Source organism: Hordeum vulgare, unplaced genomic scaffold (assembly GCF_904849725.1).
Source record: "Hordeum vulgare subsp. vulgare unplaced genomic scaffold, MorexV3_pseudomolecules_assembly, whole genome shotgun sequence".
In the NCBI taxonomy this organism is placed as follows: Eukaryota; Viridiplantae; Streptophyta; class Magnoliopsida; order Poales; family Poaceae; genus Hordeum; species Hordeum vulgare.
This window is the reverse complement of record NW_025422543.1, coordinates 102,255-115,423: the sequence shown is the minus strand read 5'-3', so window position 1 is coordinate 115,423 and position 13,169 is coordinate 102,255. Positions and strand designations below refer to the sequence as shown.

Below are 13,169 nucleotides of genomic sequence, written 5' to 3'. Positions count from 1 at the left end.
TGCATTGTATTATTTGGTCTACGTACCGGAACTGATAACATTCGAGATTATGCAGGATTATACATGAAAGATCCTTTTTTGGCTCTCTCTTTAGCCCTATGTCTCTTATCCCTAGGAGGCCTTCCTCCACTAGCAGGTTTCTTCGGAAAACTCTATCTATTCTGGTGTGGATGGCAAGCAGGCCTATATTTCTTGGTTTCAATAGGACTCCTTACGAGCGTTCTTTCTATCTACTATTATCTAAAAATAATCAAGTTATTAATGACTGGACGAAACCAAGAAATAACCCCTTATGTGCGAAATTATAGAAGATCCCCTTTAAGATCAAACAATTCCATCGAATTGAGTATGACTGTATGTGTGATAGCATCTACTATACCAGGAATATCAATGAACCCCATTCTTGCAATTGCTCAGGATACCCTCTTTTAGCTGCTAGGTCTATTTCTTAGTTCAAGATCCCTCTTACTAACTGGAATAAAAGAATTAGTAGATCTGTTCCGCCCAAAATGGGAATGGGCGCTAGGGTTATGAACTTATAATCATGGAATCGACTCGATCATCAGATTATAAGTTCATTCCATACCGGACCAGACCGTGCACATTCTTATTATGAGAAGGGGTCATTCGAGCCTATGGAAATAGGATACTCTGTTTACATAGAAATCCCTACGTCCTTACATTCTATTTAGGATTAGGAATAGGTGTAATCAGACCTGCTTTTGACATATCTATCCTATTCTTATTTGGGTACCATATGCACCTCTTTGGGCTTCTATTGAATCGAGAAATTGGATTGTACATCTTTCATCTTTTTGATTGTGATATCGATTTTGATACATATAAGGTGTCCTACGGATAATGCAAATCGAAGCTATTTGATGTCTGACTCAGGCCTATATGACCGATCGATCGAAATACTCCAAGACTCCACCTTTGTCATATATTCCATATATCACATTAGATAGATATCATATTCATGGAATACAATTCACTTTCAAGATGCCTTGATGGTGAAATGGTAGACACGCGAGACTCAAAATCTCGTGCTGAAGAGCGTGGAGGTTCGAGTCCTCTTCAAGGCATAATATGGAGAATGCTCATTCAATGAGCATTCCCCGTAGAAGTATTCCGGAAATCTGGGCCTGGCGCTCTCCTCTATCTTCTGAGGTCCTTAACCATCTCCCCTGAGAAAAAGTAGACAGTAAAAGCCAAAATAGACTAAATATAGCCTGAACGATCTTAAAAATCCCTCGAAGGAGATAATAAAGAACCCAAAGCAGATGGTATCCTACTGCAAGGGTAGTCTTAAGAATCCAAAAGAGGTTGCTCAGAAGAGATAGATGTATCCCAACCTCTATTGCTCTCGCGTAAAGACTTTTTTTTACGCGACAGGAAAAAGTGACTACGAATTCCCCTTTTTGTTTGCGAATCCCTGTTTGTATCCTTTGAGCGCACGCCCATTAAGTAGCGATCAAATTAAGGAAATCGATCAAACGATCCCAATACCGTGCCAGCCCAAATCATGATCTTCACCAACTTGGATTTGGTTCTCTCGCGAAAATCGCGAGTTGCAGAGATGAGAACCATGAAAAGCAAGATCCCGAATAAGAAAACAGAAACCGAGGAAGAGGAAACCACAAGAGTGAAGACTAGTAGAGTCTCGTCTTTTGTCATTCTTTGCTCCTTTTTCACTCAATGATTCCTTCGAATTTGCCGACCAAAAATTCTATATGTCTATTCTATCTATGATATTTCTATATATATAGAATATGATATCTAATATGACATCCGATTTGTCAAAGGGATTGGATTGGTGACTTACCCATTCAGTGACTTTGGCACTGGACGTTCCAAAAACGGGTACTATCGGATCGGGTGAATTAGAGAATAGACAGAGGTCCGTTGGCATTTCAGCCTTTCTTCTCCTTTCAGGGCCTATCCGAAAGAGAATCCAGTACCTCTTGGTCCTGAATATCAGAATAGGACGAACGAACCGGCCTCCGCGGATATCTTTGCTTCGGAACAAAACCCTGCAATCAAATAGATTGTCCCAAGGGCGCCATATTCTAGGAGCCCAAGTTATGCTATTGAAAATTCGTTCCTCTAGCAGTTCCGGTTTGAGCATTCCGTTCCCTTTTTCAAACTCCACTTCTTTTCATATAGCAATCCCTGATCAAAGAGAGAACAATATCCATTTCAAAACATTTATAACAGATTCCTTAGTTCGGACCGACGAAGTAATGTCACTCGACTATTATCAACCTGACTGCAATCTTTTTCTGTCGGTAAGGATTGCACCAGAGCACCTTCTACTTCTAATAGGCCATGAACTATAGATAGAGAAGAATCATTCTGAGCGAGTACATAAGAAGCGATCCACTTTTTTTCATCGGTTCCAGGGGAAGACCAAAGATCTTGCGCGGCAGGTCCGCCAGAAAAACTCAAAAGAGAAAGAAGTCTCGTTAATCTCTTCATGCTCGTTCCAAGTTCGAAGTACCTTTTGGCCAAAGAAAAACCCGCTTCCTGACACGATTGCCTCTTTATCTTTAATAGATAGATTCTATGGGGTTATTACTTAGTAAGTCTATTTTGTACAAGAGCCCCTCCTATCTGATAGAAAAGGGTCCCATGATCCCGAGCCGATCTTACCTTGGCTCGCAAACCCCAAGTTTGTCTATGAAGAGCTAATCTAATTGTATTTTTTTCTAGAATGGATTTCTTATGTGGAATACTAATGGATAGGGCCTCGTTGCTAAGTGCTACAAGATCTAGTGCACTGGAACTCGTGGTTATGGACCCGAATCCTTTAGTATGGAACATTGTCCTTTTCCAAGTAAAAACCCCTAGTATATGAAAGAATGAAAAGGTGCTTTCGTTCTTGTGGAATAAGAAGCCCTCGTACCTTAATGAAAGGAAATCGTAATTTTTCGTTAGGTATTTGACCAAATAGGATCGTCCAGTTCCTATAGAACCTATCACTAAAATACCCGATAGGGCTAAGCGGAACGAAAAGGGTTTTCCATGAGATGGTAAATGAAAACGATTAGTCCCCACACGAGGTTTGGGAATAAGTGATTGTCTGATAATGAGCAAGGAATATACGTCTTTCTGCTAAAGAGGATCTATTAAACTCATAATTCATTAGATCCTTGTTATCAATGCCAACTAGGTATCATAAGGAAATGGATCCCGGTTGTTCAATCCTTTGATAACCAAGGTCATTCTTTGCTAAAGAGAAATGATCACTATGAGTCAGACTCAATAGAATTGGATCCATTCCAAATAGCGAGAATTAGGATTCTTGATCCCTCTCAATCTCTCTTTCAATTCGAGGATCCAGAGAGGTGTTTTCATAGTCATCTCCGAATATTTGCCATCTCGGAATATTTTCGATTTCATTTTTCTATGATATGTCTTTCTATATGAAAATTGGTTATTTACGATGTACGATGATCCCTGTTAAGCATCCATGGCTGAATGGTTAAAGCGCCCAACTCATAATTGGTAAATTTGCGGGTTCAATTCCTGCTGGATGCACACGAACGGGAACATTCCATAAGTCTATTGGAACTGGCTCTCTATCCATGGAATCTCATCCATCATCCATACATAACGAATTGGTATGGTATATTCATACCATAACATAAGAACAATAAGAACTCGAATTCTTATCGATACTGGAACTCAGAGCATAGGAGGGAAAGTCGATTTATGGATGGAATCAAATACGCAGTATTTACAGAAAAAAGTCTTCGTTTATTGGGAAAGAATCAATATACTTTTAATGTCGAATCGGGATTCACTAAGACAGAAATAAAGCATTGGGTCGAACTCTTCTTTGGTGTTAAGGTGGTAGCTGTGAATAGCCATCGACTACCTGGAAAAGGTAGAAGAATAGGACCTATTCTGGGGCCATACAATGCATTACAGACGTATGATCATTACCCTTCAACCGGGTTATTCTATTCCACTTCTAGATAGAGAAAAAAACTAAAGGAGAATACTTAATAATACGGCGAAACATTTATACAAAACACCTATCCCGAGCACACGCAAGGGAACCGTAGACAGGCAAGTGAAATCCAATCCACGAAATAATTTGATCCATGGACGGCACCGTTGTGGTAAAGGTCGTAATTCCAGAGGAATCATTACCGCAAGGCATAGAGGGGGAGGTCATAAGCGCCTATACCGTAAAATAGATTTTCGACGGAATCAAAAAGACATATCTGGTAGAATCGTAACCATAGAATACGACCCTAATCGAAATGCATACATTTGTCTCATACACTATGGGGATGGTGAGAAGAGATATATTTTACATCCCAGAGGGGCTATAATTGGAGATACTATTGTTTCTGGTACAAAAGTTCCTATATCAATGGAAATGCCCTACCTTTGAGTGCGGTTTGAACTATTGATTTACGTAATTGGAAGTAACCAATTAGGTTTACGACGAAACCTAGAAATCGATCACTGATCCAATTTGACTACCTCTACGGGATAGACCTCAACAGAAAACTGTTGAGTAACGGCAGCAAGTGATTGAGTTCAGTAGTTCCTCATAGAAAATTATTGACTCTAGAGATATGGTAATATGGAGAAGACAAAATTGTTTGAAGCACGCACAGAACCGGAAGCGCCCCTTGTTTCAAAGAGAGGAGGACGGGTTATTCACATTTAATTTGATGGTCAGAGGCAAATTGAAAGCTAAGCAGTGGTAATTAAGACCCCCGGGGGAAAATAGGGATGTCTCCTACGTTACCCATAATATGTGGAAGTATCGACGTAATTTCATAGAGTCATTCGATCTGAATGCTACATGAAGAACATAAGCCAGATGACGGAACGCAGAGACCTAGGATGTAGAAGATCATAACATGAGCGATTCGGCAGATTTGGATTCCTTTCCTATATATCCACTCATGTGGTACTTCATCATATGATTCATATAAGATCCATCTGTCTAGAGATCGTCATATACATCTAGAAAGCCGTATGCTTTGGAAGAAGCTTGTACAGTTTGGGAAGGGGTTTTTTGAGAGAAAAGAAGAATCTACTTCAACCGATATGCCCTTAGGCACGGCCATGCATAACATAGAAATCACACGTGGAAGGGGTGGGCAATTAGCTAGAGCAGCAGGTGCTGTAGCGAAACTCATTGCAAAAGAGGGTAAATCGGCCACTTTAAGATTACCATCTGGGGAGGTCCGTTTAGTATCCCAAAATTGCTTAGCAACAGTCGGACAAGTGGGTAATGTTGGGGTGAACCAAAAAAGTTTGGGTAGAGCCGGATCTAAGTGTTGGCTAGGTAAACGCCCCGTAGTAAGAGGGGTAGTTATGAACCCTGTGGACCACCCCCATGGGGGCGGTGAAGGGAAAGCTCCCATTGGTAGAAAAAAACCCACAACCCCTTGGGGTTATCCTGCGCTTGGAAGAAGAACTAGGAAAAGGAAAAAATATAGCGATAGTTTTATTCTTCGTCGCCGTAAGTAAATACGTAACTAGGAATATGGAAAATTGCATTTTTGGAATTTGCAATAATGCGATGGGCGAACGACGGGAATTGAACCCGCGCATGGTGGATTCACAATCCACTGCCTTGATCCACTTGGCTACATCCGCCCCTTATCCAGCTAAAGGATTTTTTTCTTTTTTCCGTTGATCATTATTCTATTTATTCTGACCTCCGTACTTCGATCGAGATATTGGACATAGAATGCCACTCTTTAAAAAGGAAAAAAGGAGTAATCAGCTGTGACACGAAAAAAAACGAATCCTTTTGTAGCTCATCATTTATTGGCAAAGATAGAAAAGGTCAATATGAAGGAGGAGAAAGAAACAATAGTAACGTGGTCCCGGGCATCTAGCATTCTACCCACAATGGTTGGCCATACAATTGCGATTCATAATGGAAAGGAACATATACCTATTTACATAACAAATCCTATGGTAGGTCGCAAATTGGGAGAATTCGTGCCTACTCGGCATTTTACGAGTTATGAAAATGCAAGAAAGGATACTAAATCTCGTCGTTAACTGAATTCTGAATAGAAAGATTAAGAAGAAAAAAAAGATTCAAAATACCCAATATCTTGCTAGAACAAGATATTGGGTATTTTTGTCTTTTCTTTCTTCAAAAATTCTTATATGTTAGCAGAAAAACCTTATCCATTAATAGCTGGAACTTCAACAGCAGCTAAGTCTAGAGGGAAGTTGTGAGCATTACGTTCGTGCATTACTTCCATACCAAGGTTAGCACGGTTGATGATATCAGCCCAAGTATTAATAACGCGACCTTGACTATCAACTACAGATTGGTTGAAATTGAAACCATTTAGGTTGAAAGCCATAGTACTAATACCTAAAGCAGTGAACCAGATTCCTACTACAGGCCAAGCAGCCAAGAAGAAGTGTAAAGAACGAGAGTTGTTGAAACTAGCATATTGGAAGATTAATCGGCCAAAATAACCATGAGCAGCCACAATATTATAAGTCTCTTCCTCTTGACCAAATTTGTAACCCTCATTAGCAGATTCATTTTCAGTAGTTTCCCTGATCAAACTAGAGGTTACCAAGGAACCATGCATAGCACTGAATAGGGAACCGCCGAATACACCAGCTACACCTAACATGTGGAATGGATGCATAAGGATGTTGTGCTCTGCCTGGAATACAATCATAAAGTTGAAAGTACCAGAGATTCCTAAAGGCATACCATCAGAAAAGCTTCCTTGACCAATAGGGTAAATCAAGAAAACAGCAGTAGCAGCTGCAACAGGAGCTGAATATGCAACAGCAATCCAAGGACGCATACCCAGACGGAAACTAAGTTCCCACTCACGACCCATATAACAAGCTACACCAAGTAAGAAGTGTAGAACAATTAGCTCATAAGGACCACCATTGTATAACCACTCATCAACAGATGCAGCTTCCCAAATTGGGTAAAAGTGCAATCCGATCGCCGCAGAAGTAGGAATAATAGCACCAGAGATAATATTGTTTCCATAAAGTAAAGAACCAGAAACAGGCTCGCGAATACCATCAATATCTACTGGAGGGGCAGCGATGAAGGCGATAATAAATACAGAAGTTGCGGTCAATAAGGTAGGGATCATCAAAACACCGAACCATCCGATGTAAAGACGATTTTCAGTGCTAGTTATCCAGTTGCAGAAGCGACCCCACAGGCTTGTACTTTCGCGTCTCTAAAATTGCAGTCATGGTAAGATCTTGGTTTATTCAAATTGCAAGGACTCCCAAGCACACGTATTAACTAGAATATAGATAATAGAAGGCTTGTTATTTAACAGTATAACATAGACTATATACCAATGTCAACCAAGTCAGCCCAAAGATTGGCTATCCATATAAATAAATTAACCAAACCAATAATTTTGTATTTGTAAATGAAGTGAGTAAAAGTTAAAAACTTTGATGGGTCTTTTCTATATGGGTTGCCCGGGACTCGAACCCGGAACTAGTCGGATGGAGTAGATAATTCTTCCTTGTTACAATAGAGAAAAATCCCTCCCCAAATCGTGCTTGCATTTTTCATTGCACACGACTTTCCCTATGTAGAAATAGCCAATATTCTATTCCAAAGAGGAAGTTCTACTAATTTTTTAATTAGTAAGTTGATTCACCTACTCTTTATTATAATAAAAGGAACATTTCAGAATGAAAAATATGAAAGTTTTTTCTTGATCATTTATCAACCCTTTCCTGTTTATTAGTTTTGTCTAATGATTAATTAAGAGGGTTGACCAGGTCATTGATACCTATAATATCCAAATACCAAATACGCTCAGTGTGTGATCCACTGAAAGAAAAAAGAGTTGTTTTGGTGAACATCAAAGAAAAAACTTGCTCTTCTTCCGTAAAAAATTCTTCTAAAAATGCCGAACCCAATCGTTGCATAAAAGTTCGTACCGTGCTTTTATGTTTACGAGCTAAAGTTCTAGCGCATGAAAGTCGAAGTATATACTTTAGTCGATACAAAGTCCGTTTTTTCGAAGATCCACTATGATAATGAAAAAGATTTCTACATATCCGACCAAATCGATCAAGAATATCCCAATCTGATAAATCCGTCCAAATGGGTTTACTAATAGGATGCCCCGATCCAGTACAAAATTGAGCTTTTGATAAGTATCCTATGAGGAGAGTAGCGGGGACTATGGTATCGAATTTTTTCATTCGAGTATCTATGAGAAATGAATTCTCCAGCATTTGATTCCTTACCAACAAAGGACTTTTTGGTACACTTGAAAGGTATCCCATAAAATCGAAGCAAGAGTTTGCTAATTGGTTTATATGGATTCTTCGCGGCTGAGTCCAAAAAAAGAAATAATATTGCCAGAAATTGATAAGGTAGCATTTCCATTTCTTTTTCAAAAAAAAACTGCCTTTTGATGCAAGAATTGCCTTTCCTTGATATCGAACATAATGTATAAGAGGATCCATAAAGAACCATAAGGTTTTCCGAGAAAAACCAGGGTACATTATCCCAAAATGTTCCATCTTCCTAGAAAAGTGGATTCGTTCCAGAAAAGTTCCAGAATATGCTAATGGTAAGCAAGAAGATTGTTTACGAAGAAACAACAAGAAAAATTCATATTCTGATACATAAGAGTTATATAGGAATTTAACTAGTCTTTTATTTTCTTTTTGAAAAAAAAGAATGGATTTCATTGAAGTAATAAAACTATTCCAATTCGAATAGTAGTTGAGAAAGAATCGCAATAAATGCAAAGATGGAACATCTTGGATACGGTATTGAAGGAGTTGAACCAAGATTTCCAAATGGATAGGATAGGGTATTTCTATATGTGATAGATAATCCAAATGCAAAAATTTGTCTTCTAAAAAGGGAAATATTGAATGAATAGAGCGTAAATTCTGAAACTTTGGTATTTCTTTTTCTTTCGGACAAGATAATTCCCGTAGCGAGAATGGGATTTCCACAACAATCGCAAACCCCTCAGATAGAATCTGAGAATAAAACTCAGAATAAAAAAAAATTTTGTAATCCAATAATCGATCTTGATTAGGATGATTAACCGAGTTATCCAAAAAATTCTGCTGATACATTCGAATAATTAAACGTTTCACAAGTAGTGAACTAAATTTCTTGTTATTCCAACTAACTATTTCCACAGGTTCAGAACCGTTTAATCCATAATCATGAGCAAATGCATAAATATACTCCTGAAAGAGAAGTGGGTAGACAAAGTATTGTTGACGAGATTTCTGTTTTTCTGAATACCCTTCGAATTTTTCCATTTGTATTTCTACTTGAATCAGAGAGAAGAAGCATTTCTCGGTTTATCGAATGATGATACATAGTGCAATATGGTCAGAACAGGGTGTTGCATTTTTAATACAAACCCTGGAAAGAAAGGGAGTCTAATCCACGGATCTTTTTCCGCTCCTTTTCTACCGAATTAGTTTATGTTTGTTCTAAATTACAAAAAAGAACAGAACAAGTTTTTTATTTTTGCAGGCCAATCGCTCTTTTGACTTTGGAATACAGCCTCTTTATCAATATACTGCTTCTTTTACACATTCAATCCATAACATCCCTTATTCAATCCATAATCAAGAATAATTAGGATTTCTAAAAAAAAAGAAAAAATAAAGGGTCCACTCATAGGAAAACCCAACCTTTCCCCACATCCGGCACTAATCTATTTTTAACGTCTAATTAGAGCGGGGAATCCTTCCAATTAGGAAGTTAAGCTCGTTGCTTTTTATTTTACCAGAATTGGAGCCAGGCTCTATCCATTTATTCACTAGACCCAGAAAATCGTAATTTTGGATTCCATTCAAAAAAGATTGATTTTATTACGACATGCTATTTTTTCCATTCATTACCTTTGAGGATCAGTCGTGGTCTTCTAGACTCTACCAAGAGTCTGGACGAATTTGTTGTTTCATCCAAATGTGTAAAAGATCATAGTCGCACTTAAAAGCCGAGTACTCTACCATTGAGTTAGCAACCCAGATAAAAAAAGGATCTTAGATACGATCGAAATCCAAAAATCAATGGAATTACACCGCGCGCTTCTGTCAAAACATTGAACTAGCAAGACATCAAAAGAAAGATTTTATCGACCATGAAAAACACTCAAATGGCAAAACGAACAGGTCCGGTTAAATTCCACTAAAGTGAAAAAAAAGAGCGACCCTAATCACGATGGCCAAATTCTCCTTTTTTTAGCGATTTTTATTAAAAAAAATATATATTATATTGTATGAGAATACATGCAAGAGGAACACCCTTATCATTTGAGCGAAGTGTAAGCAGAAAAATTAAATATGGAGTGAGGATAAAGAGACCCATCTATCTACAAATTCTATTTGTTCAATAGACCTTTGTCAATGGAAATACAATGGTAAGAAAACAAATTAGATAGAAAAAGTAAATAAAATAGGGGCTTATGTTGGATTGGCACGATATAAATCCAAATAGGATTAAGAAAGAGGTAAATTGTGTCTAAATAATTAGACAACGAGGAATACTAATAATCTTCTCCTATCCTACTTTTTTATTCATTTAGTTCTTCAATTAACTCAAAGTTCTTTCTTTTTCTTTAAAGAATTCCGCCTTCCTTAAAATATCATAAACAGTTCTTGTCGGTTGAGCACCCTTTTCAAGGAAATAGAGAATAGCTGGAACATTTAAACAAGTTTGATTCTTTATCGGATCATAAAAACCTACTTTTCGAAGATCTCTTCCTTCTCTTCGAGATCGAACATCAATTGCAACGATTCGATAGACAGCTTATTGGGATAGATGTAGATAAACAACGCCCCCCCTAGAAACGTATAGGAGGTTTTCTCCTCATACGGCTCGAGAAAATGATTCGAATTTCTGTCGATAATAATAGAAATTAGACTATGACGTCCATTAATTTCCTTACAGAAAAAACAAATTTCATTTATACTCATGACTCAAGTTGGCTAATTCTGCCTGAGAAACTTCGAAGGCAAAATCCTTCAAAAATTTTTGAGTCGTCTTTAAACTCTTTTCTTTGTCTCATTTCGAACGAATTGACTTTTATTCCTTATTCTGATCCAACTCTGTTGTTGAGACAATTGAAAATTGTGTTTACTTGTTCTGGAATCCTTTATCTTTGATTTGTGAAATCCTTGGGTTTAGACATTACTTCGGGAATTCCTATTTTTTTCTTTCAAAAGAGTAGCAACATACCCTTTTTTCTTATTTCCTTCGATAAAGCATTTATCTCTTCTATAGAAATCTAATAAGGGGGATTGATTCTGATATACTTTTATTGGACTTTCTTCGTATTTTAACCTTTCGATTTATTTCTATATTAAGGATAGACTGACAAAGTTGGCCTAATTTATTAGTTTTCACTAACCCTAGATTCTTTCCCTTGATAAAAAATAAACTCTGTCCTCTCGAGCTCCATCGTGTACTATGTTACTTAAACCCTGCGCAAATTTGGTTCGGAACGAATAGAACAGGCTATGTCGAGCCAAGAGCATTTTCATTACTATGGAAAATGATGGATAGCAAAATCCACAATCGATCATGTCCTTCAAGTCGCACGTTGCTTTCTACCACATCGTTTTAAACGAAGTTTTACCATAACAAACATTCCTCTTTTCATTGCAAAGTGGTATAGAAAATTGATCCAATATGGATGGAATCATGAATAGTCATTGGTTTTGTTTTTTGTATACTAATTAAAATTAAAACTTGCTATCTATGGAGCAATATGGATAAAAGAAAGTAAGTATTTATCCGGGAAGCCTCCGCCAAGATCCAATTTATTTAAACCCATATTCGAATTCTATCATATGAATGAAACATAGAAAAAGACGACTAAACAAGTTTGCTTAAAACTTATTTATTATTAAATTTCCACCCTCAACGGATGGCTCGAGATGATCAATCTTGAAGTGAGAAGAGAAGGATTGACTCTTCCTCAATAAATAAACTATCAACCTCCAAAAAAGTTTAATTCATTTAATTACTAGAATTAGAATTCTATTAGTAATATATTTTTTCCGTACCAAAAACAATTAACTATAATAACTAAATAAACTATTCCAATGAATAGATTGAAAGTTTTTGGTAGTTAATTGTTTTTGGTACTTCTTCGACTCGAAGACCAAAAGGAAGAAAAAAATATGATTAAGTGATTATTAAGTGATTATTAAGTGATCATAGTAGAGGCATATCCTGAATGTGCCTGCTAGATCCCATTTTTTTCATGAAAATAAAGGTAGTCAATTTGACTGGACTTAAGACTTTATTATGTTTTCTGAGAAAACATAAGATATCATTATTCTCTTTAATAAACTTTTGTCTCATACGGAGTACTATATGATTTCACCGTTTGTTTCATCAGAAACAATCTGGGACGGAAGGATTCGAACCTCCGAGTAACGGGACCAAAACCCGCTGCCTTACCACTTGGCCACGCCCCATTTCGGGTTTTATGCGACACTAATAAACACTATTATGTTTATTTGTTATTCGTCAATACCATTTCAATTACATAAATAAAGAAGAGATATTCTCTTGCTAGTATTCTACACATGCAGATAATATAGAATCAAAAAAATGCATTGATCATTACATGGAATTCTATTAAGATATTATATGAAAGTCGAATTTATTCCACTCTCATTTGAGAGTGCGAATACAAGGAGGTATTTTGTGTTTGGGAAAGTCCGAAGAAAAAAAGATTTTGAATCTGCCTTTTCCTTCTTTCCCTTAAAAAAATAACTCAATCAAAATCCAATTATTTACTCTACAAGAATGAAATGCTTGTTATGCCTAATATACTTAGTTTAACCTGTATCTGTTTTAATTCTGTTCTTTATCCTACTAGTTTTTTCTTTGCCAAATTGCCCGAAGCTTATGCTATTTTCAATCCAATCGTGGATATTATGCCTGTTATACCTCTATTCTTTTTTCTATTAGCCTTTGTTTGGCAAGCTGCTGTAAGTTTTCGATGAAATCTTTAGTACTCTGTATGCCAAATTGAATGATGTGTTCATTCCAAAAAAAAAAATTAAAATGGGTAAAAGCCGAGAAGTTTTATATTTTTATATTATGAACCCTCAATTCTAAAATTGAAATTATTCTACATTGAATGGGTAGCTACAGCAATAAATTTGGATCA

The 13,169-nt window shown here is 37.0% G+C and overlaps 1 protein-coding gene and 1 non-coding gene across 2 annotated transcripts; one reads left to right on the top strand and one right to left on the bottom strand.

Annotated features, from left to right (window-relative positions):
- Positions 1-1,004: 1,004 nt before the first annotated feature.
- Positions 1,005-1,085, top strand: TRNAL-CAA. Its single transcript has one exon. It is a non-coding gene; the product is annotated as a tRNA-Leu (tRNA).
- Positions 1,086-6,134: 5,049 nt separating this feature from the next.
- LOC123419615 (photosystem II protein D1-like) lies at positions 6,135-12,469 on the bottom strand. The gene is made up of 2 exons (XM_045107202.1): positions 12,452-12,469; positions 6,135-7,214 (listed from the first exon to the last, which is right to left on the bottom strand). The coding sequence occupies exons 1-2, from the start codon at positions 12,467-12,469 to the stop codon at positions 6,171-6,173; spliced, it is 1,062 nt and encodes a 353-aa protein (XP_044963137.1). The 3' UTR covers positions 6,135-6,170.
- Positions 12,470-13,169: the final 700 nt, after the last annotated feature.